A 16537-nucleotide genomic window follows, 5' to 3' on the forward strand; every position below is an offset into this window, starting at 1 on the left:
CAGTCAAGCATCCTTGCTGAGACACTGCTTGGTGAACAATTCTAAGACACGCATAAAGTCTTGGAGTCTACACTGTAAAACCTCTTTCTGCTGGGTCCCTATTAAAATCTAACTTCAGATGCAAAGTTGAAGCAGAGCCAGGGGCTGAGGCTCCGGGTAATGATGGGATAAAGTGACTCACACACTGAGCGCTTGCTGCACGTCAAACATTTTACATACACCATATTGTCCTCACAACCCAGAGGTAGGATTATAAAGGCTGTCTCTGAGGGTCAGAGGCTAAGTAACTTACACTCAGGTCACACAGTGGGCAAGTGGCTGAGCTGGGCTTCGAACCTGAGTCCCACAAAGGTGGTGTGCTGAACAAAATGAGCCAATGACCCTATATGGTTCCTGGCCAGGCCCTGCTGGAACTGGCTTTTCTGTTGGCCTCCACTGGCTCAGAAAGAAGAGGAGGAGATGCCCAAGGGAAAACAGACTACAGCTCTGAAGTCACTTAGTCAGGCACGCTCCTGGAAGGCAAGGAGCTTGTTCACCTTTTCTAGGGGTTCAAGCCCATGTGCTGGGCTCAGCAATGGCATGGGGTGGGGGCCTCTTCACCCCACTCTCTCTCTGATGGCACTGCCCATGCCCTGCTCCAGCCCCACACTCACTTGTGACGCGAAGCCTGGGGCGGCGCCGACTTCTGGGCTGGGGGAATCTGTACTCGGGCGGCCTCCCCCATGGCCTGGATCCAGGCCTCCTGCTCCTCGGGGCTCTCGGCGCTGAAGAAGTAGGTGCGGACCCCGGCGTGCTCAGCCTGTGGGGAGAGGCAGTGCGTGGAACTGGCCCCAGCCTCGTCCACCCAGCACACAGTCACCTGTGGGGAGAAGACACCCAGCCCGCAGGAGGGGTGGTCAGGCCAATCACTCCCCCGACCGGCAGCTCTTGGCTCCATCTGGAGCTCAGGGCAAGCTGAAGAGGCAGGCCACAGCGGTCCCAAGGACTCCAGCTGGCCTCCGCCTGCCTGCCTGTGACTAGCCCTCGGGACACCACCAGGCAGCCCAGTAATAGCCAGGCAGGCTTACCTGCCCTACCTGAGGCGGTTACAAGCAGAAGGGACAATTAATTACCTCACCCGCTTCGCCCACCAAATTCGGTCTCTGATGTGAAGGTCAGTCACCCCCATGCCTGGGAGAGATGCCTCCCACCCTCAAGCATGGCCCATCCCGGCCCCAGCTCAGCCTCTAGGAAGCTGGCCCCCTCCTAGGCAGAGGGACAGCACGGGCACACGGGGGCATGCAGAGACAGTCAGAGCACGCTACCTAGTTGGCGGCCGCAAGCAGGCATGGCAGGCGGGCACCCCGAAGAGAGCTCCTGTCCAGAGGAGGGGTCCTCACGTGGCCAGAAGGAGGAGAAGCAGAGAACAGGTCAATCGAACACCAGAGGCAGAGACAGGAGACGGCGTGGCAGGAATGTTGAGGAGCAGGGGGACGTGGGGAGCTACTCGGGCTACCCCTCCTACTCAGCGTCACCACCAGGACCACAGCACCCAGCAAGGCCCAGTCCACCACCAGGAGCCGTGGTGGAGAGCTCAGACCCGGAGAACCTCGACCGGCAGAGGGGAGAGGGCAGGGCAGCCCAGTGCTAATCCTAGCTCTGTTCCTGACCAGCTCGGCAACTGCAAACACACTGCCATGTGGCTCTGGCCTTAACGGAGGCACCTGTTCCATGGGTATGTCCATGAGGAAAAGACGCTCCCGAGCTTGAGTCTGAGAGCTGAGAACACTCCCCAGGTGAGAGCCACCATCTCACAGAAAAAGCAGCTGGCTCTGTGCATCCCACTCATCACGAGAGATCCCAGAGTGCACATTGGCCCCTGACCCCTTGGGTGCAAATCCTGGGTCTCCGGGGTTTGGGAGCAGAGAAGGCAGGGCTGTTCTGACGAGCCCCAGGGCTCTCCTAAACAGCAACACTGGGCCCACACCCTCCGGGAGTTCCCCCAGCCAGGCTCCGCACACCCTCAGCAGCTTCCCTGGGACAGGGTTTCCTTCCTAGGAGCCGCTGCCCAGTGGAGGAGCATCCTGCTTCTCTCAGCACAGAGAGGGGGCTCCTTCCTCCGGATCCTGCCAGTCCCCACTGTCCCGCCGGGCTGCCCAGCAGGCAGGCAGAGGAAGGGGGCTGCTGACTGTAGAGCCACTGTAGACTGTAAAGCCACCGAGGCTGTAAGGAGGTCTCCAGGGGTTGAAACTACAGCAGGGCCCAGAGTAAGGCCCCTGGGGTGGAGGACACAGGGATCCTGCAGAGGATGTGTGGGGATGTGTGCCCTGGGCTGGTGGGAGCGGCAGCAGACAATTCACCCGCTGCGCTTCCAGTGAGCGCCCTGTGTGTGCAGAGCTCTGCCCTGAGCACCAGTCACAGGGAGGGCAAAGACACGCTCCCTACACCTGAAGAGCTGGCAGTCAAGCTGGAGGACAAAACACGCCCATGGGGAAACAAGCAGAGAGCCAAGGCACAGGAACAACTGCCTGTGACAGTGAAGCAGAGGGCCTGGGAAAAGACAGGGCGACTGACGCGGAGCCGCACCAGCCTGGAAACACGAGAGGGGCCAGAGAACGGGGGTGGCGCCCGTGGGGAGCCCACCGAGCCCCACGGGCGGCTCAGGGCACGGCAAGGCATTCAGCCACAGGACGGGCAGGACGGCCCCTCACTACTGGCCATCTGAGGGTGTCGCGGCGGGACAAGCCTCCCATCTGTCTCCTCGCCCCTCCCTTCCCTGGGGAGGCCACTGAGTGACCACAATTAGGACCTTCTGTGGGCCACTGAGCACAGCCCTCAAGTCGGGATTAAAGAGGCAGTGCGCTCCTCAAGGAAAGGAGAAGGCTGATGGGCGCGGAGGCCCGGGTTTGCGGAGCAGGTGTGGCAGTCACTAGGGACGTCTCTCTAAGGCGACCGCCAGCAGGGCTCCGGGCTGGAGCGTGTCTGTGTGCACAGGTCTGCAGGGGAGGGTGAGACAGGCTGTCTGACTGTGTGGGTGTGTGTACTTATCTGTGTGTAGCAGGACCGTTTGTTGTTGGTTAAACAGCCTGTTCCTATTTCCCCAGCTAAAATCTGGTGCCCTGGAGCCAGGCTCCTATTGATTATCCATTCTGCAGACAGGACCCGTGGAGACTGGGAGCTAATTATGTGCCTGAGCAGCCCGTCCTTATTCCCCGGAGCAGCACCTGTGTATCTGCCCACCTCTCTGGAGCCAGGTGACCAGAGCCTCTGGGGCCCCAGGAACTTTGACGCTGCCCTCGAGCAACCTGTGGGTTTTCAGGGTCTTAGACAGTATTTCTCCACTGGGGGAGAGAGGGCTTTGTATGAAGAAAATGCATGGTCGATATCATAATTTTATATTTGGAAAATGAAAAAGAACCTATGATCTTTGCATCATTAAGTCCAAAAAAGGCAAGGAATTTTTTTTATCACTTCAAACAGGCCATGAATTTTTAAATGTGGAAAAACACTGGCCCAGGAAGAGACAGCTGCAGACGCGTCTTTGATAGGTGGATCCCCCATGGGTTCTGAGCAGCAATGCTCGCTGCTCAGAGCAGGCAGGTGGGGCCCGTCTCCCTGGGCCCTTACTCCTCAAATTGTGTCTCCATGAGGTTAGTGGCTTTTAATTACTGTGCCCTTTATACTCTTGCACCCAGTTAGTTGCTCAGTCATATCTGACTCCTTGAGACTCCATGGACTATAGCCTGCCAGGCTCCTGTCCATGGGATTGTCCGGGCAAGAATACTGGAGTGGGTTGCCATTCTCTTCTCCAGGGCATCTTCGTGACCCAGAGACTGAACCTAGATCTTCATTGCAGGCAGATTCTTTACCATCTGAGCCACCATGAAACTCACTTCCTAAATTTTCTCCAAAGATTTTTTTTTTCAGGTAGAGCACATTGTTTATGGAATCTAAAACACACAGGCCTACAAAAGCCATTTTGCAAGGTTACAAATATAGCAGGGCGCTGGGCCATGACAAGGGCTGTGAAGGGGACAGGGAGCAGGCAGCAGGGTTGAAGGGCAAAGCAAAAAAGGGAAGTGAGGCCCAATGACAAATTGAGGGCCCTTACGCCGCCGTGGGAGCATGCTGGGCACTGAATAGGAGCGAAGAGCTGACATCTGAGCCCCTTTAATTAAGGTAGCCTGGGGGTCTAGTTCCCGTAAAGGTGTGGAGGAAGACTTTCCAGAGCGGATCTTAAAAACCCATGGGCCCACAGCTTCTGCCTCTGCGGCGAAGGATTTCCTCAGTGCCAGGACGCTGCGCAGAGGGTCCGCGGACGCAGCACAGAATGAATTCTCCCCCAGGAGACTGTGGTGTCACGGAAGCTCATCTCTACAGGCCGGCTCTGGGAGCGAAGACCAGGGGCCAGCCTTGGGTGAGCCTTGCAGCAGCCTGGACTGAGTCCTGGGGCCACTGCCTACTCCCCCAGTACCACCGCCCGGAACTGCTCAAGGCGGCGGCTCCTGACCCCGCTGCGTTCCGTGCGCTCGAGGAGAAGTGCCTCCAGCCCCCACCCGGCCTGGGAGAGGAAGGCCCACTGACCTTAAAGGTGTGCTTCCGGCTGATGTTGTCCGAGGGCTGCACCGCGGCCACCCGGAAGCTCAGGAGGGGCACGCTGCCCAGGACGCTCTCCTCCTTCTCATCTGTCGAGGAAACAGCGACGGTGAGACGCGTGCGTGCCCGTGGGGCGGGGCGGGGGAGCGCAGCGCCTCAGCCTTATGGTGATAAACACCCGAGAACCCCGGCTCCCCACCGCCTGTCCGTCAGCTACTCGGGGCCATCGCACAGCCACACAACGAGAGCTGGGGAGCATGGCGGCCCTGCAGACACTGTGCTAGACTCGGGGAGCTCACGTTTCTAGGAACCGCAAACAAGCACGTAAGAGCCAACATTTTGGAGTACTTGCAGCAGGTCAGGCAGTGTTCTAAGTTAAAGCCTTAGATTTAACTCGCCCAACAATCCTGTGAAGGGTACTGCATGACCTCCATTTTTATGTAGGCAAGGAGGCTGAGGCACAGGAAGGTTACATAATTTGTCCAAGGCTACTTAAGTATTAAGTGGTAGACTGATCTTTAGCCCAAGACGTCTGACTGTCAAGCTAGCATTTGTAACCTACCTCCTGCCCCCAGTGCCCCTCCAGACAAGGCAGTCCCAGCAGTGACGCCCGGAACAGGTCTTAATGGGGGGTAGAGCGGACACTGGCATCTTGGCCTCCTCTGGGTGGCTGTCTCTAAGGTTTTCCCAGGCTCCTGGCAGCTTGCTCTGTCCTCCCCCGACTAGACTCCCCACTAAGGTCTGAGTCTGCCCAGAAGACACACCCCTGCGTGGCCTCTGGCCCTGGGGAAGAAGCAGGTGAAGGAACAGGCTGCAGCATGACTCATCCCGGATCTCCGCAGGAGCCTGATGGATCAGCTAGCTGGTTCCCAGGTGTCAGGTGTCCCACACACCCACACACTCACAGGGGCAGAGGTGCTCTGTGGGGACCACGAGGTGGGGACTCCCTGAGGCCATGCAAGAGCCTCCCCACTTCCCCGGGAGAGCACTTTATTCCTGGGCTGGAGACTCTGTGAAGCCCTCAGGAGGGGTCAGAGGAGCTGTCAGAAGGGTTACAGAATCCACGAACTCCGCCTCCCCCTTACTCATCCCTACAAAGACCCTCGGGCCAAGGTTCCTGCGCTGACCCTGCGCAGTGCCAATCAAGGGCTGGGCAGACGCACAGGAGGGCTGGGGACCTGGAGCTTCTTCAGGAGGCGGAGGCTGTCTCCCTGGAGTGGGTGGGCCCCGCTGGGCTGAGTGCAGACCAGTGTTTAGGGATCTCCTGAGAGCATGCCTCATGGAGAGCACCCCCCATCTCTGCTCGCCTGGAGCTCAGGGCTTTTCAAGGTTCCCTCTCACACCCACAGAGACCCCAGCCCTCCCTCCCACCTGGAGTTGCTGTCACTCTCTGGCTCCAGGGGGGCCCTGCGTCCCGGGGCCGGCCCAAGCAGATTCCTTGCTCTCAGTCTCAGGGTTTCCTCTGTGATTGGACCTACACGTGCAGCCCCTTCCTGCTGTCTCTCCTAGGGACTCAGGAGCCTCGGGGCACAGCGACAGTAAGGAGGGGTCCCTGGGTACAACCTTTGTGTGCCAAAGTTAATGGTCCCCTGAACTGCCCCCAGGAGACCGGGAGAAGTCGGATCCCCACCTTTCCGGGGCACGTGGGAGAAGGAGACAGCCACACCTGCTACATCCCTTCCCCTTCTCTCTCCTCAGCGCCCAAGCGTCAGCAAGACAGGACTGTCACTGCCATCAGCCCCTACCAGTTCCCTCCACGCCCTCCGTGACAAAGTAATGCTGTGCATGCTTTGAAAATAACCTCCTAGGGGCCGCTGCACCCAAGTTACAAGAGCTTTACCCTCTTTTGAGGGGAGGGAAGGGAGTGAGTATTGGGGCAGGCAGAGAGGGCAGAAGCTGGGGGATGATCGTTTATCCCACATCGACAGAGCGCCTAGCGCATGCCATGGGCTGTTTTTGGTGCTGTGGATACAACAGTGAACAAAACTGACCAAAAAACCCCGCCTGCACAGGCCGGACCATGCGTTCCAGTGGGGCAGGAGGGAGCTCAGCAGACAAGGTCCAGTTAGCAGGTGGCCTGCTTTGTGGCCAGGCACTCTCCTCTTCTCCCTCCTTCTCCTCTCCTGCCCTCCTCACCCAGACTTCACCCTCTGCCACCTGACAGTCTTGTTCATGTACCGCACTACCCATCAGAACTGCCTGAAGCCCAGGAGGCACTCAGTAAATACTGTCGAGCAGGAAACGAGTGAGAGAGTGTAAGCAAGAAAGCTGTGTCTTATCTCACGGTCATGCCCCACCGGTGCCAGAGACCACAGAGGGGATGTGTGCGCCCCTATGCACCGACATGCATCAGGTTAAGAGCCCCGTGACAGGGCAGAATGATAAAGAGGGGGCACTGGCTCTCGGCATCCCCTGCCAGCACCAGGGACAAGCTCACCTTTGTAGTAGAAGAGGCAGCGATCCACCAGGACGAACCAGCGCTTATTCCATTGCTTAACTCCAGAGCTGGCCTGCAGGACACACAGGGGAACAGACAGGAGGGTCTGTGAGCTGGGTGCGGCGAGGAGGGGGCCACGGTGGAAAGAGGGCTGCACTCAGTATAAGGACACCCAGCTTCTGGTTGTGGCTCTGTCACTAAGAAGGGCCCCCAAGAGCCCTCAGAGGTGGGCTGGGGGTCCCAGTACTGCCTGGGACCTTCCACTTCCGTGGTTCTGCGCCTCAGCGTCTCCCCCAGGGAAGCTAAATGCGGCAGCAAAGAGTCGAAAGGACTGAGCAGAAGGGCAGGCAGCGGTAGTGGCAGGGTCAGCAAGGAGAACTGGACCCTGCGACTCAGAGGAGACATCCCTCCCTTCGTAACAAGCGGGCCTGCCGACCGAGCCATTGGCTGCTCTCACAGGGTGAGGGGCCTAGTATATTTCAAAGTCATTGCCTCTGCCCATCAGGAGACCTGGCTGGACTCCCAAATATGATGCTAATTTCTCTTTGTGACTTTAGGAAGATACTCGACCTCCCGGAGCCTTTATAAAATCAGGAGATCTGTTCACAGAAATATACCAAAATAGAACCTGGGAAAGACATAGCAAAGTTTTATACGTGGGCTCTTCTGAGTACAGAGAAATGACGGTATAAGGAGAAGCAGCGTTGTGAGGGGCAGGATGGCGGAGGAGGCCTCACCTGCTTGAAGAGCCAGCCTGCCTTGGTGACGGGAGCACTGGGGTTCCGCTTCATGGAGTGGGAGCGCTTGCCGAAAGCGATGGCCTTTCGGGATGGCCGGGCGGCCTAGGGAGACAGACGGCAGCCGGCTTCACTCTCTCCCTCTCCTTCCCGCCCCACCTGCACGGAGGGGCTGCCCTTGGCAGGAGAGGTCCCTCTCCAGAGCCACCCCGGGGGCCCTCAGGTTAAGCAGCTCAGGTGAGAACCTTGGATCTGTTACTAACTCAAGGGCACAGGCTTTCAATTTTTTGACTCTTTTTTAAATCTCTAATGTGGGGCTCAAAAGAATAGTCCTACCTGTCTCACTGTGATGTGGTTTTTGTTAAGGAGAAAATAAGACTTTTTTTTCCCTTTTCACTTCTGGCCTATCCTCCTCCTATCGGCCTCACTCCTTACCTCTTTCATAATGCTGTCTTGGACCCACTCAGTTGGAAGTAGATTCCCTACATCTCCATCCTCTCCGAGTCCTATTCACTCCTGAACATCAGCATGCCACAGACCAGGAAGGATGTACGGGTGTTCTCCTGGCTCCTTACTGCCACACGGACACTGCCATTCTTCCCACATTCTGGCAACAGTCTCTCTTGAAGTACTACTGGTCTTTCACTGTCTAGCCTTTCTTACCACGATCAGCTCCTAGACCATTCCTTCAGAGACGAAGGATTTTGATATCAGTCATCTGCTTTGTTCTAAAGTCTTGCATCACAGTGACAATTTCATGGCTCCAATGGCCCATCCAGTGGCCTGAGTTTAAACTACCCTGATTCCTCAAGTCCAGAATTGTCCACTTGCACCCCAGCAACTCACCCCCACGGCAACACCTTAGACCTGGCCCGCTCCCAGGACTCCGTCACCAGCATCGCCAGTTCTCATACTCCCATCTTTCCACCTCAGCGTCCCGTCCTCTGGGCTTTCTCACTCCATCACTCACCTACACCAGCTTTTCTTTTCCGCTGTGACCCCCAGCTCCTGAATGTCTCCCCTTTTCTTGTGATTCATTAGCTACCTCCTGGTATCAGTTGTCTTCCTATAAAGCCTAGGTTCCCTGGCAGGGTAGATCAACCGCACTCTCCAGCACCCCATCCAGCACTTTTCCTTGATCTTCTCTGCAACTCTAAACCACAGAGTAATCAGATCAAATCGTCCGCCCTCCCTGCACTCTCAGGGAGATTACGGACCGCAGCGCAGACAGGTCCCTCAGGCCGGCCGCCGCTCCAGCGCACCCTCACCGCTCCCCTGCCCTCTGCCCACCCTGCCCTCCACGGGCCCTGATCCTCACTGAGAAAATGAAGGCTGTCAGATATGCACTTCCTCAATTTCACACCCTTTTACCCAGAAAATGACGCCCTCGCCACTCTCCTTGTCTCCTTCCCTACAAGGTCGAAAGAAGAGGCATTTTCCTTCTTTCCAGGGCCGTTGAGTCCAGCCAGCTGTCTCCTCTGAGACTTGCTTCACCTGTAATCTCTCAACTCTGTCTTCTTCTCTTCCTCCTCCACTGGCGGCTTCTCCTCGGCAAAGGTGCTCAGGCCTGTCCATCTCAAATCATCCATCCGTCTGTCTGTCTCTCAAACACGCACACACCCTGACTGCCCTTCCACCCACCGTCCACTGTCCGGGAACACCTGCCCTCCCTTCCGTCTCTTTCCTCCTCCCTTTCCTCGTCAGCCTCCCACGCCTCTTCTGAAATGGTCCCTGCGACATCACTGAACTCAGGCCACGCAGTCCCTGACATTCTAGAACGCCGGCACTGAGCCTTTCTGCCCCCCGCAACTCTCCTCTGGTCTCTGGGACGCCGTTCCTCACTCTTCAGTACTTCTGTCTGCGCCAGCCCTTCCCACGCTCTGCCTCCTCTGTAAGTGCTGGTGGGCTTCAAACTCACTCCTTTCCTCTCACCAAACACTGTCCGCGTCACCTCGTCCACATCCATCGCCTCAGCTGCCAGCAAAGTGCTAAAAGCTCCCTAACCCTATCTAAGGCCCGGTCCACTTGCTCACTAGTCGTCCAGCTAGGGTTGAATAGCGCAAAACCAAAGCCATCCCCTTTGTAACCAACCTTGCTCTTCTCTACTTCTGCGTTTCTCCTCCGGGGACTGGCCCACACTCCGCTCGGGCCTAAAGCCGCTCTCTGCGCCGGCTGTCAGCGTCCCCTCCTCCCCGCACTCCTCACAACTCTCCATACGGGGCTGGCGACTTTATCTTCTGAATGAGTTTCAAGCCCACCCTTTCCCCTCAAATGCCGCTGCTGCTGTTGCCTCGTGGCTTGTCATCTCTTCTTGCTAGCTACCCTCTGCAATGAACTACACTTTTATTAATTACCCTACTCTTTTGCTTAAAACTTCTCACTTGCTCCATCATTTAGAAGAGAATTCCAGTCCTCAGCACAGCATGCAGGGACAGGTCTGCAAGACCTGGCTGGGCCGTCACCCACTCTCAGCAACTCCACCACACAGTCACTGCCACTGGTCACGCCAGACTCCGAGTGGGTCTCTCCCACCCCGTGAGGCCTTTCCTGGAAGGCCCCGCTACCGTTATCCGTCCTTGAGAGCCTAGCTCAGCACCCCGAGCCCACAGAACCTCCCTGCTCTCCCAGGGTGGCGCTGCTGCCTCTTCTTGGGCATTCTCACAGTCTAGACCCTGTCACACTGCAACAGGACCGTGGGCTCCCCATCTCCCTCACTAGACTGTGAGCTCTCTGTACAGAGAGATTTCTGTTCGTCATCATCACCAGAGCCTAGCAAGGTGTCCAGCTATCAACAAGCACTTAGCAAACACTTGTAGGAGGAAGGAGAGAAGAAACTGGGGTTTATCATAAAGTCCCTCCCAAACTGGGAAGTGAAATTATTTTCTCTACTTTACTTGTAAAGACTCACACACAGTGGCAGAGATTAGCTATCTGAAGAAGTTATCCATCACCCTCAAAATATGAAAATCCTTAAGTCTCTCCCTTTTCTCTCAGTCCGACATCTGGCATAGTTTCACGGGCTCTCTGCAGCCTAAAAGCTGCTCCCAGAAGCAGCCACTTCAGCCATTCCCCTGCCAACCCCTCAGGAATAACCCGGCCTTCTTATCTCTCTGCCACTGCTTCCCAGCAACCCTCAACCTCCAGTCAACACAACTGTCTGCCAGGCCATAGTACTGCTGGAGGAGAAGCACACCCACCCGTGAGTCAGAGCCACAGACTCCCTCTACGACCTCAGGTGACCCTTCAATATTATCAGGCAATATTCCAAATGTCCCTTGCTGGCCGCTGACCCTTGGATTTATTCTGAAGCCCTGCCCCCGATGCCCCTCTACCTACCCCACTCTTAGCAGAAAACTCTACCTCCTACTTTCCCGCAAAAACTGAAAACATCTGGCGGGGATGTCTTTAACCTCCTAGCCCCACCCCCACGCTTGACACACCTTTCTATGCAGCCTCAGGAAGAGGGCCCCTCCTCTAACCTGGCTAACACCACCTCTGCACCTGGCTCCTGGCTCTATAGACACTCAACACATCGGCTATGCCCTTTCTCCTGAAACAGCCTCCTGGGCCGTTTCCCTCCTGCCCTTAACATCGTGAAACAAAACAAAATAAAGAAAACCTCCCTCCATCTTGCATATCTCATAGCTGCCGCCCTCTGCCCCTCATTTCCCTTCATAGTTAAGTTACTTTAGAAATATTTTTTTGAAATACTTCAACCATTTCAGCAAAGTGGGGCCTAAATCACCACTATATGCTGTCTTCTTTCCTAATAAAATCTGACAAATAAGCTGAAACTCCCTGTGAGCCCCCTCCCTGACCTCACCACCTTTTCTTCCTCCATGGATATATGTTTGTACTGCAAGCTTATCTATAAAAATGCTGAATTATTTTCATGCTTTTGCAATTTACGTAAATGACACTATAGTTTTCATACTTTCCAACTTGACATGTTTTTAAGATTTATCCTTGTGATACACCCAGCTCCAGTCCCTGGACTAGAGGGCTGTGCCACCACTGACGGTCTCATTTCTAGCAAGAGCAGCCTCTACCCCTCAGCGCCCCGCGCCCGTCCTCCCATCTCCTCGTAAGCCCTCTCCGCTTGTGTCTGTCTTCTGCTCTCCTCACACCACTGCGACTACTCTTGTCAGAGCCCCCAGCTACCACAGTGTTTAAACCCCACGGACACTCCCAGCCCTCCTCTAACCAGACCTCTCTGCGACATTCTCCTCTGGTTGCTCCTTTCTCCTGACACTCCCTTCCTCCCCCGTTTCTGAGCACCCAGTTGCCAGGCCCTTCATTAGCTATTCTCCTGCTGCCCCCCTAGGTCGGTGGTTCTCAGTGAGGGTGGGACAGTTTTGTCCCCCAGGGGACATCTAACAATGTCGAGAGACATTTGGTTGTCACGGGATGGGTGATGGGCATCTTGGGCGGAGGCACCTATCGTGAAAGGGCGGCCGCACACGGCAAAGAGGGACCCAGACCCAGTGCTAGCGGTGCTGAGGCTGAGACCCCTGGGCTAGAGGTGGGCCTTCCGTATGGTTCTGGTCTGAGCCCTCTTCCCTTCCGGCTCCCCACTCCCTGCATCCCATCACCTGCTCTTTGCAACCTGCAGGAGCAAGCAAGCAGCCTGATACATTTCAAGGATCGGCTAGGCTTACCCGGACGCCGGGCCGCTCTGGAGGGACCTCAGACACCATGCTGTGGTTGGTTAGGTCACGGTCGGTGGCGGCTGAGCGTTTCCCACCTGCTTTATTGGACATGTCCAAAGCTGATCTGATTGCAAGTTGGCCAGAAAAGAAGAAAGAGGCCAGTGAGAACCAGGAAACAACGGTGCTGCCCGCCCCTTCCCCACCGTGCCGTTCACCGTTCCAGTGTTCAGCACAAGTGAGGGCCCCCAGCACCCCCAAGGGGGCCTCAGCTGCCCCCACTGCGCTTCCGAGACCATCCACCAGGGGCTCTGCACATTCTCCTCCTCCTTTCCTGAAAAGTTACCTTAAAAACCTAGGCCCTGGGACTCTGGGACTTCCTCTCCTTCTAATTTAAAAGACATGGTGGACATGAGAGACATTTAATTATCTTTTTTTAAATGAGAGACATTTAAAATGAGATGGTGGATTTAAAAGACATGGTGGAAATGAGAGACATTTAATTATCTTTTTTTTCTTTCATTGACCAAGCCAAGGTTCTCGTGGTCACAGCAGACTCTCACTAGCCCCTCAGAGGCCCAGGTGAACGACATGCCAGCCTCAGACCTGTTTCACTCCTTGAGCTCAGCCCATGGGATGCATCAGCCTAGGCCCAACAAGATTCCAGGAAAGAGGGTAAGGGTGTCAAGCCAGATGGGCCTCAGAAGTTTCCAGCCCTCAGAACTGAGGTGAGTGACCCTAAAGTCCTCTGCTCCGCTTTCTGCCCCCCATTCCCTCTGCTTCCCAGCTGCACAGATCATGGTGGTCAAGGATGCAAAGGCCAAATAGTGGGCAGGGAGTAAACATACATTTTCAAGTCAAACTTTTTGTTTTCCTCTGGAACCTGGCCAGTCAGTGGGTGTAGAAATGTGTTCCGTCTTTCATTATGGCTGTAGAGGCAAGAGAGAGAAAAAAGCCGTGGTCAAGGCGAAGAAGGCAGACACACGGGCCCGAGGGTGGACGAGCCCGGGCAGAGACGGGCATGGGGACCTCCAGGAGCTTGTCACTCTGCCCTCCAGCACGACTGAAAGCAACAAGCGAGGGCCGGGCTGCAGAAGCGGCAGCAGGTCCGTCAGGAGGGGAAGCGGTCTTTCCGACAGTGTTAACGACTCACTAGAGATAGGCAATGGCACCCCACTCCAGTACTTTTGCCTGGAAAATCCCATGGACAGAGGAGCCTGGTGGGCTGCAGTCCATGCGGTTGCTAGAGTCGGACATGACTGAGCGACTTCACTTTCACTTTTCACTTTCACGCATTGGAGAAGGAAATGGCAACCCACTCCAGTGTTCTCGCCTGGAGAATCCCAGGGACGGGGCAGCCTGGTGGGCTGCTGTCTATGGGGTTGCACAGAGTCGGACACGACTGAAGCGACTTAGCAGCTGCAGCAGCAGAGATCCCTAGGCTGGAAAGAAGCCCACTTAACCCTTTCGGTGGCCATTCTGGGCATGTCTGTTGTGGGTGGGGAGGGGTCCAATGGTCAAGACTTGGCGTTTGGCGGGCACCCTCAGCAAGACAACTCCGGCCAGGGCTCTGCATAAAACTGCTCACTCATCATTTGCTGAAAGAATTCTCTTGTGACCTTGGACCTCTTCCTCCCCTGTTCTACCTCTTTCTTCAAATGAAATAAGAGATCCAGGGCTTCCTTCTTGAGCTCGGGCTGGGCCCCACTCACTCCAAGTCCAGGACCTCCCTGGCAAGGGAGTAGCTGACGCAGCCAAGCCCTTGGGCCAGTCCAGCATTGGAGGTGACCGCTGGCTCAGCAGTCACGTCTGACTAATGGATACTGTGGCAGGGGAGTGGCTGCTGTGAAGACGGCCCTCGGGAAGCAGAGGGAAACCTGGACCAGGGGTGGGGTCTGTGCAGAGGCAGGTGGGGCTGTATTGTGGAGGCCCTGCTGGGGCTCTTCTGGCTGACTGTCAGGAAAGTTCCCTGGGGGCTCCGCAGAGAGACAGGGGAGGAAGGGCAGCAGATAGAACTTAGGGAGGGGCTGGTGCAGAGGGTCTAAGCCATGAGTAGCGGTCATTTGAGGTGGACTCTGCAAGCCAAGGACCACCTGGCAAGAAAACGGTAGGAGATTCAAGCCTGCAGCCAGTGGGGGTGCTGGGAGAATTTTAAGGTCTTCTTTTCCCACCCCTCTTGAGAGAGACTGTGAGAGCCCAGACATGCCCAGTCCACCCCCAGAAGCTAGTGTCTGCACAGAGCCCGCGGAGGCTGCACTGGGGCTTGGCACGTGGCAGGTCAGCTAGCAGGGGGAAGAGACCTCAGGACATCACTTTAGTTGCATGAGAGAAGTAAAGTAACCTTTCGGAGAGCTGCTTTCCATAGTCTGGGACACTTCCCAGCCGAACTTTTTGCTGAAGTTAGACGTAATATCAGCGGGTGTTTTTTTCAGCTTCCAAACCAGTCATGTTCAGATCAAATCCAAAGACACGTGGTAGATAGAAGCCCAGTGGGCAGTGGCTACAGCCTATGTGGAAATCTGGGTTTTGCCGCCTGGGCTTACCAGACGGGACCCTAAGTCTGGCCAGTGTCTAGTTAGCCTGGGTTCTAACTCTATCACATTGATAACTCACTTTCTGTTTCTCAAACTGTATTCCTCCCTTTGTCCCAGGTTTATAAGGATACTCTCCTCAACAGGGGGTCTCGGCAAGGGAGAGCAGTTGTTTCCGGTCACCCACATGCCTGGCTCTGCTCTGTGGAGGGGGTGGGGGGCAGGCAGGCTGCAATAGCTAAGATCCTTGAGGCACCAAGGTCTCTGCTGTTTTCCAGCTCAGATCACCTACCCCCCGACACTCTCCCCCAAATCATCGCCTTCGGCCCAGTCTGCTGTACACATTCCCTGTGATAACTCTGCTGGAATCTTTCCTGCAGGCACTGGTACAGATGAACAGACGGAAAGACACACACACACGCCCCGAAGCCACACAGAGTTTGCTGTCAGCCGGCACAAGTCTTTCAAAGGACACTGAATTCTTCCTGCCCTAGAGTCTCCTACCCAGCAACCCCGACAGATGACGTCCTCACCCCACCCAGGCGCTACCAATTTCAAAACAGCGTCCCCTTCACAAGCACTGCAATGCAGCAACCACTGACCTAACTACTCTGATCTCCAGGTCACACGGGGCGGGCCCCTCACTGTGACGCCCCCAGAGCCAGTGACCCGCCAACTCAGCTGTCACTTCACCTGGCTCACAGTCCGCTGCAGAAACCCTACCTGACCCGTCGATCGGCTCGAAACTTCAGCATCTTGTTGGCAGCTCTGGCCCCTGTGCGGCAGCCTCAGAGGACCCGGCAGCCAGCCTGCTCGTAGCATCCCTCTGAGAAGTGAGTCCTCCGGTCCTGCTCGCAGTGCCGGCCGGGCTCCAGCGCGTGGTGGCAGCGGGCACTGCTGGTTCCCTCCTCCGGCTCCGGCACCGGGGAGGGGGAGGGCCTCTCTCTGGGTGGCAGGGGTGCCCGGGTGCCCTAGGGGGGCCTGTGGCTTCCCAGCATTCAGTCGGAATGTTGCTGGGCAGAGCGCCGGGGGCAGGATGAGTGAGTGGGGGATGATAGGCTCAGTTCAGGTCCCCAAGGAGAAACAGCGAACGCGGAGAGATGGAGCAGGCACACAGCGCAGGTGTACCACTCCTAGGCAGTCTGACCTCGTGGCGCTAAGGACACAGAGTCGCTGGGAGGGTGGAGGAGTCCGGGGCTGCATCCCCATCTGCATGGCAGAAACCCACGCCAGCCCTCCCTGCCGCCCCACCTCTTGGCCCACAACACAGGCCCCCGGGTGAAATCCACTCGCTTCAGAGAGACCCTTCTGAGCCCGTGGGCACAAGGTTACATGCAGCTCTGGATTCACGTGTGGCTGTTGTGCCATGCTGATGCTGGAAGCGGAGACTGACGGGGTCTCCTCTCTCTGCTCTCAGCCTGCCCAGCCTTCTTCTGTGCAGACAGGAGCGCAGTGGACGAGGCTTCGCGGCGTCCCCCTACACGACCCCTCCAGACACCGCCCCAGGCTGTCGCCCAGGTCACTCACCCTCCGCATGGGGTGGCCCAGCAGATGAGCAAGTGAAGCGCGTGGGTGTGGGTGTCGTGGAGCCAGGGCCAGTGGTGGGGATTT

At 56.5% G+C, this 16537-nt stretch overlaps 1 protein-coding gene across 15 annotated transcripts in view; it reads right to left on the reverse strand.

Annotated features, from left to right (window-relative positions):
* The window catches only part of PLEKHA6 (pleckstrin homology domain containing A6), a 138736-nt gene that overhangs the window by 30785 nt on the left and 91414 nt on the right, over positions 1 to 16537 (reverse strand). For 11 of the 15 annotated variants that reach the window (XM_070767760.1, XM_070767766.1, XM_070767764.1 and 8 more), the window contains 6 exons: positions 13244 to 13324; positions 12408 to 12522; positions 7750 to 7854; positions 7013 to 7085; positions 4564 to 4664; positions 654 to 859 (listed from right to left, as the gene is read on the reverse strand). In XM_070767760.1, coding sequence (XP_070623861.1) covers positions 654 to 859; positions 4564 to 4664; positions 7013 to 7085; positions 7750 to 7854; positions 12408 to 12522; positions 13244 to 13324 — 681 coding nt within the window. The other 4 variants (XM_070767762.1, XM_070767773.1, XM_070767765.1 and 1 more) reach the window with 3 other exon arrangements.

Source organism: Bos indicus, chromosome 16 (assembly GCF_029378745.1).
Source record: "Bos indicus isolate NIAB-ARS_2022 breed Sahiwal x Tharparkar chromosome 16, NIAB-ARS_B.indTharparkar_mat_pri_1.0, whole genome shotgun sequence".
Taxonomy (NCBI): Eukaryota; Metazoa; Chordata; class Mammalia; order Artiodactyla; family Bovidae; genus Bos; species Bos indicus.